Raw genomic sequence first — 12,412 nt, forward strand, 5'->3', positions numbered from 1 at the left:
GGAGAGAGGGGAGGGAGGAGAGAGAGAGGAGAGTGAGGAGAGGGGAGAGAGCATAGGGAAGATGGAAGGAGAGAGGAGAAAGGAGAGAGGGGGAGAGGGGAGAGGGGATAGAGAGGAGAGAGGATAGGAGAGGAGAGAGAGGGGAGAAGTGAGGGAAGAGACGGGAGAGAGGAGAGGGGAGAGGGGAAAGAGGAGAGAGGGGAGGAGAGAGAGAGGAGAGGGGAGAGAGGAGATAGAGGAAATGGGAGGGAGGAGATAGGGGAGAGAAGAGAGGGGAGAAAGAGGAGGGTAGAGAGAGTGGAGAGGGGAGAAAGAGGGGAGAGTGGGGAGAGGGAAGGGAGGAGAGTGGGGAGAGACTGGAGGGGGGAACAGCTGAGATGACTGTTTCTGTTTCTGTTCCCCCAGCTCACTGAGACACAAGAGGTGAGAATGGGGTCACGAAGGACAGGTGGAACAAATGGTTCCACCATTCAAGTAAAATCAGGTGAGTATTACATAACACAAAAGGGCTTGTGCTAACAACATAAGCACTCAACCCTATTGATGACACATGCAAATTTCTGATCTAGTCTTAGGGGGACAAGTTTCCCCATTGTCTTAATGTGGATGGCTCACTGATGGTTAATGGCAGGATCTCGGGATGTACCATTAGACGGGGGGGGTGGAGGGGGGGGCAGTCCCTTATCCCTGTGTTACATTCTTGGAGGTAGGTGGCTGGAGCGGGTGGGAAATGTTTGGCAGAGAGGTGGGGGGAAAGGACAGGGGGATGGGGATTGGGGGGGGGGGTTGTACCCCACTACCCCTCCTCTCACCGGTCCAGCACGCGGCTGTAGTCCTGTGGGCTGCAGCCCCCTTCACTCTTCAGCTCAGCGAACACCTGGGTGAAGAAGTGCGGGTCGGCGTTGATGCGCAACATCTTGGCGCTGGTGGCGTCAATGATGGCTAGGCAGCGGTCCCAGAAGGCCTCCTTGCCAGCCTCCACCAGAAAAGGTTTCAGTGGGTAGGATATCTCATTGCCCATGTAGGAATAGGACAGGTAGAGACAGGTGAGTAGTGTGGCCTGAAGCTCGTGCTCTGACGCCACCAGGTCTCCATCCACCACATCACGACACAGCATGTAGACAAACACCACGTTGGCCGGAGTCACGAAGGCCTGATCCTGCCAGCCCTGGAGGAGCAGAGAGCGGTCCACCGCCCGCAGCCACAGCACCGGGTCCGCAGGGGAGAGGTGCTTCAGCCGGTAGCAGCGGCCACACAGGAACTCACCCAGGCACCGGAGAAGTTCACTGGTGGACGCCTGGACAATGATGCGCTTGGGGGATGAGGCGGCCGTTCCTTGGTGGGGCACCTTCTTGACAGAGGACAGCTGCTGGGGCTTCATGCCCATGCCATAGCTGTAGTGCCCCTGGCCGAAGCCTATCCCCAGACCCAGTCCCGTTGGCCCGTCGTAGCTTGAGAGGTTGGCACACGACAGAGACTTCTTGACATTCTCGCGGTTGAGGTGCAACACCGGATCCTTCTGGTAGATGTTGTTGTTGTTGAGGGGGTCTCCAAGTGACCCCGGACCCCCAGGACATTTCTTAGAGCCCCCTCGTTTCTTGGTGGAGGCGACAAGGCGTTTCCAGGTGAGGGCTGGGAGAAAGATTGACTGTCCCCGTTTCAGGCCACTGGCGCGGTCTTTCTGAGTGTTGAGCGAACGGCTGCTCAGGCTCGGGTAGTGGTTGAGTGAGCCAGGCCGCGTGTCATAGTAGCTGTTCTTCCTGAATGCAGGGGAAAGGGATAGTACTGTGCCCATTGTGAGTCAGTGCTGTAAAGAATATTACACTGGCTTTGAATTTGGACAGGGGCGAGGTGGAGGCACAGTTCTCTCCTGTTTTAGCGATTACAATTCAGGCAGTGAATACTGGACAGAGAAGCGATATGAAGAGATGACTGAGGAAGACATTTATAAAGCTTAGTTGAGCTTTGTTACTTTTCAGTTGATGCTGACACTATTCAAATGCCCATGAAGACACATCAAGTATCTGCAACACATAAGAACAGGCAAACGTATGATTTTGAGAATAAACAAGATAATACTTTAACATTTAAAACAAGACATTTGTAATAACATTTAATAATGTAATATAAAAAATATTTAAAATCCCGTCAAGCAGCGACGCTACATTATTCCCACATGCATATCAAGACAAAGCTCTGGTCCAGGACGTTAGTGCGTGTTCTTCTACTAACATCTACGACCGCGAACTAACGCCCTGGACCAGAGCTAGTACAGACAATTAATTCCCTAGCCTAGTGTGAGGACGGTTCCTCATGCGCCTGTCTCTTTAGTCACTAGACTGACTCAGACTGCCTGTACATGCAGCAATTATTGTCGAATCAATGCAACATATTGTAACCTAGGCTACTGCAGTGGGATAAATCAATAACTATTATTTTTTTCACAGAACACAATGATATTCTAGGACAGGTTACAACAACATGTCACAGTGCGCACTATAACAAGAGCATAAAGCCGCAAACCCCAACCTCAGACAATAACATCACACAATGAATGAATCCCCACAAACACAGAAAATAATTAACAGGATAATGTAACATTTATAAAATACCTGCATGTAACTACAAAGAGGTTGTATAATAATCAATATGAGGAGAGTAGAGGTGCTCACCAATTTATTATCGGATGTCCACTGTCGCCTATCCGTCGCATTCAGTGATTTACAGAACTGCACAACAAAGCGCAACAAATGAACTGCCTGTGTGGAAGTAGCCTACCATTGACAACAGTTCAGATACGAGTAGAAATTATCGATTCAGTTCAAGAAGCGCTTCTGAGCAATTTGTTATTGAGCGGAGAGCCGCGTAGAAGCCGTCTCGGCCAAGTCGGGTGCAGGTGTCCGGCGCCGCGTAATAGCTGCAGACAATAAATCCAAAAGGCCGCTCCGTTATGAGAAAAAGTGAATAAATTATTATGTTATTCGCGTCTCCATCTCAGAGGGAGTGCTGTGCAAACTTTCACTCTGATATCGGACCTTACTGTCCTTTCGATTAATTCCATATTCGCAGCCATCCTCGCGATCAAATACGCAGTACTTATAGCCTACAGAACTTTATGTAAATACAAAGTCCTTCACCTTCAAAATCCAGACAGTTCTCTATGCGTCTCTGGCCATTCTGTTCAACGTGGAACGAGCGGAGGGACAGGGATAGGATACTATGCTTCTAGGCTACCCGGTGAAGAGGGACAGGGTAACGGGGAAGCGATTCTCCTTGTCAACCCTTCAAATCGGTCCCCGTAAACCACTGAGCGCACAGAGTTGAGCGAGGCGGATAATCAAATCGTTTACTGACTCCTCCTAGCAGGGGTGCGTGTACTGCTCAGCTGCCTGACGCGCGCACAAACACACTCACTGATGGCAATGTGTTGTTCCGACACTACATTGCTAGATCACAAGACTATCCTTCTCGCATTCGAGTGATATTGTACATTTTTAGAAATGTGGCTGTAGATTACGATATTTTGCTTGTTTTATGATGTGTTTGTGTGTGTTTGGAGTGGGATAACGGGTAAGTGGCTTCAGTGTGTCTCTCATAGTTTTCAAGCTAAGCTACCTGCAGGCATGGTCTACAATAGATATTACATGCCACATACCCAGTAGGTGAAAGGGGTCTATAACATATAGTTACAGTATGGTGAAACTCTAGCACAAGGTTCCTAACTGGTGGCCAGTTTTTACAGTTTTTAAACTTTTCGCACCAAAGTACGTTAATCTCTAGGAGACAGAACGCGTCTCCTTCCTGAGCGGTATGACGGCAGCGTGGTCCCATGGTGTTTATTCTTGCATGCTATTGCTTGTACAGATGAACGTGGTACCTTCAGGCATTTGGAAATTCCTCCCAAGGATGAACCAGATTTGTAGAGGTCTACAATTTTTTTATCTGAGGTCTTGGCTGATTTCTTTTAATTTTCCCATGATGTCAAGCAAAGAGGCACTGACTTTGAAGGTAGGCCTTGAAATACATCCACAGGTGTATACATCCACAATTGACTCAAATGATTGCAATTAGCCTATCAGAAGGTTCTAAAGCCATGACATCATTTTCTGGTATTTTCCAAGCTGTTTAAAGGCACAGTCAACTTAGTGTATGTACACTATTGACCCATTGGAATTGTGATAGTGAATTATAATTGAAATAATCTGTCTGTAAACAATTGTTGGAAAAATTACTTGTGTCATGCACAAAGTAGATGTCCTAACCAACTTGCCAAAACTATAGTTTGTTAACAAGAAATTTGTGGAGTGCTTGAAAAACGAGTTTTAATGACTCCAACCTAAGTGTATGTTAACTTCTGACTTCAACTGTACATATAGGTACAGTTAAAGTGACTATGCGTAGATAATAAACAGAGAGTAGAAGCAGCGTAAAAGGGGGTAGGGGTGCAATGCAAATAGTCTGGGTAGCCATTTGATTAGCTGTTCAGGAGTCTTATGGCTTCGGGGTAGAAGCTGTTTTGGACCTAGACTCGGCACTCCAGTACCGCTTGCCATGTGGTAGCAGAGAGAACAGTCCATGACTAGGGTGGCTGGAGTCTTTGACACCGCCTGGTATGGAGGTCCTGGATGGCAGGAAGCTTGGCCCCAGTGATTTACTGGCCGGTACGCACTACCCTCTGTAGTGCTTTTCTGTCGGAGGCCGAGCAGTTGCCATACCAGGCAGTGATGCAATGCTCTTGATGGTGCAGCTGTAGAACCTTTTGAGGATCTGAGGACACATGACAAACATTTTCAGTGTGCCCTCTTCACGATTTTCTTGGTGTGTTTGGACCATGTTAGTTTGTTGGTGATGTATACACCAAGGAACTTGAAGCTCAATCTGCTCCACTACAGCCCCGTCAATGAGAATGGGGGCGTGCTCGGTCCTCCTTTTCCTGTAGTCCACAATCTTCTACTTTGTCTTGATCACGTTGAGGGTGAAGTTGTTGTCCTGGCACCACACGGCCAGGTCTCTGACCTCCTCCCTATAGGCTGTCTCATATTTGTTTTGTGATCATGCCTACCACTGTTGTGTCATCTGCAAACTTAATGATGGTGTTGGAGTTGTGCCTGGCCGATGCAGTCATGAGTGAACAGGGAGCACAGGAGGGGGCTGAGCACGTGTTGGACAGACGGGAGACTCTGGCAGCTCAGGACAGACGGGAGACTCTGGCAGCTCAGGACAGACGGGAGACTCTGGCAGCTCAGGACAGACGGGAGACTCTGGCAGCTCAGGACAGACGGGAGACTCTGGCAGCTCAGGACAGACGGGAGACTCTGGCAGCTCAGGACAGACGGGAGACTCTGGCAGCTCAGGACAGACGGGAGACTCTGGCAGCTCAGGACAGACGGGAGACTCTGGCAGCTCAGGACAGACGGGAGACTCTGGCAGCTCAGGACAGACGGGAGACTCTGGCAGCTCAGGACAGACGGGAGACTCTGGCAGCTCAGGACAGACTGGAGACTCTGGCAGCGCTGAGCAGGCGGGAGCACCTGTAGGAAGGAGACGGAGAGACAGCCTGATGCGGGGGGCTTTCACCGGAGGGCTGGTGTGTGGAGGTGGCACTGGATAGACCGGACCGTGAAGGCGCACTAGAGCTCTCGAGCACCGAGCCTGCCCAACCTTACCTGGTTGAATGCTCCCCGTAGCCAGGCCAGTACGGCGAGGTGGAATAGCCCGCACTGGGCTGTGAGACGCACTGGAGACCAGATGCGCTGAGCCGGCTTCATGGCACCTGGCTCGATGCCCACTCTAGCCCGGCCGATACGAGGCGCTGCTATGTATCGCACTGGGCTATGCCTGCGCACCGGGGACAAAATAGGACAAAATCAAACTTTAAATGCACTTTAAATTACATTTTAATTTCATTTAGTACTATTCTTTAACCTTGATTTTTGGTTGAGATGGAGACGTCAATCCAACATATCAATGATTTATTTGTAGACAAACGGAAATTAAAGCCAGTGGCACAGATGGAACTATTCAAGCAGAATACAAATGTACTTCAAATGTTGATATTTGGTTGCGTTGACAACCAAAAACAATTCAATATCACTAACGCCTCGCCCTATTGCATTACCAGACAGATAACCAGGACGTGTACTGCGAGCATGCGCTGACCAACTGGCAAATGTCTTCATTGACATTTTCAACTTGTCCCTGACTGAGTCTGTAATAACAACATGTTTCAAGCAGACCACCATAGTCCCTGTGCCCAAGAACAGTAAGTTCAAATCAAATCAAATTTATTTATATAGCCCTTCGTACATCAGCTGATATCTCAAAGTGCTGTACAGAAACCCAGCCTAAAACCCCAAACAGCAAGCAATGCAGGTGTAGAAGCACGGTGGCTAGGAAAAACTCCCTAGAAAGGCCAATACCTAGGAAGAAACCTAGAGAGGAACCAGGCTATGTGGGGTGGCCAGTCCTCTTCTGGCTGTGCCGGGTGGAGATTATAACAGAACATGGCCAAGATGTTCAAATGTTCATAAATGACCAGCATGGTCGAATAATAATAAGGCAGAACAGTTGAAACTGGAGCAGCAGCACAGTCAGGTGGAAGTTGAAACTGGAGCAGCAGCATGGCCAGGTGGACTGGGGACAGCAAGGAGTCATCATGTCAGGTAGTCCTGGGGCATGGTCCTAGGGCTCAGGTCAGTTGAAACTGGAACAGCAGCATGGCCAGGTGGACTGGGGACAGCAAGGAGTCATCATGTCAGGTAGTCCTGGGGCATGGTCCTAGGGCTCAGGTCCTCCGAGAGAGAGAAAGAAAGAGAGAAGGAGAGAATTAGAGAACGCACACTTAGATTCACACAGGACACCGAATAGGACAGGAGAAGTACTCCAGATATAACAAACTGACCCCAGCCCCCCGACACAAACTACTGCAGCATAAATACTGGAGGCTGAGACAGGAGGGGTCAGGAGACACTGTGGCCCCATCCGAGGACACCCCCGGACAGGGCCAAACAAGTAGGATATATCCCCACCCACTTTGCCAAAGCACAGCCCCCACACCACTAAGTTAACCTGCCTAAATGACTACTGACCCGTAGCACTCACGTCTGTAGCCATGAAGTGCTTTGAAAGGCTGGTCATGACTGACATCAACACCATTATCCCAGAAACTATAGATCCACTCCAATTTGCATTCCGCCCCAACAGATCCACAAATAATGCAATCTGTATTGCACTCCACACTGTCCTTTCACACCTGGACAATAATAACACCTATGTGAGAATGCTATTCATTGACTACAGCTCAGCATGCAACACCCATAGTGCCCTCAAAGCTTGGACTTAACACCTCCCTCTGCGACTGGATCCTATACTTTTTGATGGGCTTCCCCCAGGTGGTAAGGGCAGGTAACAGCACATTTGCCAAACAAATCCTCAACACGGGGGCCCCTCAGGGGTGCGTGCTCTGTCCCCTCCTGTACTCCTTGTTCACTCATGACTGCAAGGCCACTACAAGGCCAGGCATGACTCCAACACCATCATTAAGTTAGCAGATGACACAACAGTGGTAGGCCTGATCACCGACAATGATGAGCCTATAGGGAGGAGGTCAGTGACCTGGCCGTCAGGTGCCAGGATAACAACCTCTCCCTCAATGTGATCAAGACAAAGGAGATGATTGTGGAATACAGGAAAAGAAGGACCGAGCACACCCCCATTCTCATTGACGGGGCTGCAGTGGAGCAGGTTGAGAGCTTCAAGTTTCTTGGTGTCCTCATCACCAACAAACTACTGTATCATGGTCAAAACACACAAAGACAGTTGTGAACAGAGCACGACAAAGCCTATTCCCCCTCAGGAGACTGAAAAGTTTTGGCATTGATCCTCAGATCCTCAAAGTTGTACAGCTGCACCATCGAGAGCATCCTGATTGGTTGCATCACTGCCTGGTATGGCAACTGCTCGGCCTCCGATTGCAAGGCACTACAGAGGGTAGTGTGTACGGCCCAGTACATCACTGGGGCCAAGCTTCCTGCCATCCAGGACCACTATACCAGGTAGTATAAGAGGAAGGCCCTTTCACTTTAAGGTGAAATGCTGTTCTATTTGGCACATTTGACAAATACAATTTGATTGTGTTGTCCATTTAAAAAAAAAATCTGGGTTAAATTGAAACAATAGCTGTTGGTGACTTTGCAAATGCTATGTAGGCCTAAATAGCAACATTGATGATATGTGAGGATAATGTATGGTCACATTTAATTTGCTCTGTTAAACCTAGCCTTTGGAATGGCTTCAATAGCAACAGTGAATCTATTTAGATTTTAAGTGGAGACATCTCAACAATAATTCTCACGATAGCACATTGGTAATAGTTAGTGACAAATACACTACATGACCAAAAGGATGTGGACCCCTGCTCGTCGAACATCTCATTCCAAAATCATGGGCATTAATATGGAGATGGTCCCCCCCTTTTCTGCTATCACAGACTCCACTCTTCTGGGAAGGCTTTCCACTAGATGTTGGAACTTTGCTGCGGGGACTTTGCTTCAATTCAGCCACGAGCATTAGTGAGGTCGGCCACTGATGTTGGGCGATTAGACCTGGCTCGCAGTCCGCGTTCCATGCCAAAGGTGTTCGATGGGGTTGAGGTCAGGGCTCTGTGCAGGCCAGTCAAGTTCTTCCACACCGATCACAACAAACCATTTCTGTGTGGACCTCACTTTGTGCAAGGGGGCACTGTCATGCTGAAACTGGAAAGGGCCTTTCCCAAACTGTTGCCACAAAGTTGGAAGCACAGAATAATCTAGAATGTCATTACATGCTATAGCGTTAAGATTTCCCTACGCTGGAACTAAGGGGCTTAGCACGAAACATGAAAAACAGCCCCAGACCATTATTCCTCCTCTGCCTAACTTTACAGTTGGCACTATGCATTCAGGCAGTTAGCGTTCTTCTGGCATCCACCAAACCCAGATTTGTCAATCGGACTGTCAGATGGTAAAGCGTGATTCATCACTCCAGAGGACGTGTTTCCACTGCTCTAGAGTCCAATGGCGGCAAGCTTTACACCACTCCAGCTGACCCGTGGCATTGCGCATGGTGATCTTAGGCTTGTGTATGGCTGCTCAGCCATGGAAACCCATTTCATGAAGCTCCCAGCGAACAGTTGTTGTGCTGATGTTGCTTCCATAAGCAGTTTGGAACTCGGTAGTGAGTGTTGCAAATGAGGACAGATGATTTTTATGCGCTACGTGCTTCAGCACTCGGTGGTCCCGTTCTGTGAGCTTGTGTGGCCCACCACTTCACGCCTAGCTGTTGTTGCTCTTAGACGTTTCCACTTCACAAGAACAGCACTTACAGTTGACCGGGGCAGCTCTAGCAGGTCAGAAAGTTGTCATACTGACTTGTTGGAAAGGTGGCATCCTATTCTCTAGTATAAGGCGCTGCCCAGCCTAAAAGTTCTGCTTTTTTTGTACAAGGTTTGTCTATGTTGAAATTTGGTTATGATGACATAATCCTGTGGTTGAAATTGCATCCTCAAAACAACAGTTGATAACTTTTTTCAGATCCAGTGTATTTTCTATGTAGTTTACACACCACAATACGTTGACAAATTACACTGAAACAATGTTGATTCAAAAAGTTTGTGCCCAGTGGGAAGGCCATCAACATAAATATAATTTAACTCTCTAAAGGGTAGTTTCCCAGACATGGATTAAGCCTAGTCCTTGACTAAAAAAAATACTTTCAATAGAGATTCTCCATTTAGAATGCTTTTTAGTCCAGGACTACCTACTAAACTGAATCTGTGTCCTGGAAACCGGCCTTAAGAGTGTAAACTGAATAGACCCTATTGGTTAGGGTCTATTGGAAGCAGCACAGCCATATACAGTGCCTTGCGAAAGTATTCGGCCCCCTTGAACTTTGCGACCTTTTGCCACATTTCAGGCTTCAAACATAAAGATATAAAACTGTATTTTTTTGTGAAGAATCAACAACAAGTGGGACACAATCATGAAGTGGAACGACATTTATTGGATATTTCAAACTTTTTTAACTAATCAAAAACTAAAAAATTGGGCGTGCAAAATTATTCAGCCCCTTTACTTTCAGTGCAGCAAACTCTCCAGAAGTTCCGTGAGGATCTCTGAATGATCCAATGTTGACCTAAATGACTAATGATGATAAATACAATCCACCTGTGTGTAATCAAGTCTCCGTATAAATGCACCTGCACTGTGATAGTCTCAGAGGTCCGTTAAAAGCGCAGAGAGCATCATGAAGAACAAGGAACACACCAGGCAGGTCCGAGATACTGTTGTGAAGAAGTTTAAAGCCGGATTTGGATACAAAAAGATTTCCCAAGCTTTAAACATCCCAAGGAGCACTGTGCAAGCGATAATATTGAAATGGAAGGAGTATCAGACCACTGCAAATCTACCAAGACCTGGCCGTCCCTCTAAACTTTCAGCTCATACAAGGAGAAGACTGATCAGAGATGCAGCCAAGAGGCCCATGATCACTCTGGATGAACTGCAGAGATCTACAGCTGAGGTGGGAGACTCTGTCCATAGGACAACAATCAGTCGTATATTGCACAAATCTGGCCTTTATGGAAGAGTGGCAAGAAGAAAGCCATTTCTTAAAGATATCCATAAAAAGTGTAGTTTAAAGTTTGCCACAAGCCACCTGGGAGACACACCAAACATGTGGAAGAAGGTGCTCTGGTCAGATGAAACCAAAATTGAACTTTTTGGCAACAATGCAAAACATTATGTTTGGCGTAAAAGCAACACAGCTCATCACCCTGAACACACCATCCCCACTGTCAAACATGGTGGTGGCAGCATCATGGTTTGGGCCTGCTTTTCTTCAGCAGGGACAGGGAAGATGGTTAAAATTGATGGGAAGATGGATGGAGCCAAATACAGGACCATTCTGGAAGAAAACCTGATGGAGTCTGCAAAAGACCTGAGACTGGGACGGAGATTTGTCTTCCAACAAGACAATGATCCAAAACATAAAGCAAAATCATCTACAATGGAATGGTTCAAAAATAAACATATCCAGGTGTTAGAATGGCCAAGTCAAAGTCCAGACCTGAATCCAATCGAGAATCTGTGGAAAGAACTGAAAACTGCTGTTCACAAATGCTCTCCATCCAACCTCACTGAGCTCGAGCTGTTTTGCAAGGAGGAATGGGAAAAAATGTCAGTCTCTCGATGTGCAAAACTGATAGAGACATACCCCAAGCGACTTACAGCTGTAATTGCAGCAAAAGGTGGCGCTACAAAGTATTAACTTAAGGGGGCTGAATAATTTTGCGCGCCCAATTTTTCAGTTTTTGATTTGTTAAAAAGGTTTGAAATATCCAATAAATGTCGTTCCACTTCATGATTGTGTCCCACTTGTTGTTGATTCTTCACAAAACAAATACAGTTTTATATCTTTGTTTGAAACCTGAAATGTGGCAAAAGGTCGCAAAGTTCAAGGGGGCCGAATACTTTCGCAAGGCACTGTAGCTCTGTGAGTCCATTCATGTAAGCCCCCTCCATGGGTTATTAGATGGCTTCTGGCCATTGTGGGCATTTGCGGCTGAGATGAGACATGTATTCATCATGACTTCCTCTGTGGTGATGACTGACTGAATGATTGTCACTCACTTCCTGTTGTTGTTATGAGTATCGACCTGCTGTCACACTATTCTGTTGTGATGAAGACAGACAGACAGACACAATAAAAGCCAGAGAGAAAGTGATGACAGGCAGCTCATATTTCCCAAAGAGGGTTATATAATAATCACACGTTGCAACAACAATCTAATAAAGCAGTTCTCAAGTCGAGAAGGCCTGCTTATGGGTTATTGTGCTGTAGAAACAGGGAAAAAGTCTCCCTATTATCTAGGTTGCTATGCTAAAATGTGTTTCAAGAGACTGAATCGATGTATGAGTTAGGGAAGTATGTCAGTCCAGATGAAAGTTGGTCTACATTTTTACATTTGAGCAGACGCTCTTATCCAGAGCAACATATAGTAGTGAGTGAATATATTGTTGTACTTTCTCAGTGGTAGGAATCAAACCCACAACCAATGCATTGCACGCAACATGCTCTGCCAACTGATCCGCATGGGACCATCCCATGCAAATAAATAATATAACAAATGGAACAAAAAAAGGCACCAGTTCATAATTTGATTCAAAACCTCTGTTTGGCAGGATGCTGATGCCTAAGATTTTCAACCATTTATGACCTGCCTCAAACATCCATTATTGACAGTTTCCCTACTCTGTTGTGTCATCAATAAGTCTGTGTGAAAGAGATCACATAGCGCAGAACACAACCATGCCTTTGCAGTTAGTTCATCATCCACAAATACACTGTAGACTACATGACCAGCCACTTTCTAGCA

At 46.9% G+C, this 12,412-nt stretch overlaps 1 protein-coding gene across 1 annotated transcript; it reads right to left on the bottom strand.

Moving 5' to 3' along the window:
• Positions 1-298: 298 nt before the first annotated feature.
• LOC109904674 (cyclin-dependent kinase 5 activator 1) lies at positions 299-3,583 on the bottom strand. The gene is made up of 2 exons (XM_020501857.2): positions 2,673-3,583; positions 299-2,024 (listed from the first exon to the last, which is right to left on the bottom strand). The coding sequence occupies exon 2, from the start codon at positions 1,793-1,795 to the stop codon at positions 809-811; it is 987 nt and encodes a 328-aa protein (XP_020357446.1). The 5' UTR covers positions 1,796-2,024; positions 2,673-3,583; the 3' UTR covers positions 299-808.
• Between the last annotated feature and the right edge of the window lie 8,829 nt (positions 3,584-12,412).

Source organism: Oncorhynchus kisutch, linkage group LG14 (assembly GCF_002021735.2).
Source record: "Oncorhynchus kisutch isolate 150728-3 linkage group LG14, Okis_V2, whole genome shotgun sequence".
In the NCBI taxonomy this organism is placed as follows: Eukaryota; Metazoa; Chordata; class Actinopteri; order Salmoniformes; family Salmonidae; genus Oncorhynchus; species Oncorhynchus kisutch.

Excerpts from the sequence above, each read along its gene's own strand:
- LOC109904674 (XM_020501857.2), bottom strand. The coding sequence starts at position 1,795 with ATGGGCACAGTACTATCCCTTTCCCCTGCATTCAGGAAGAACAGCTAC.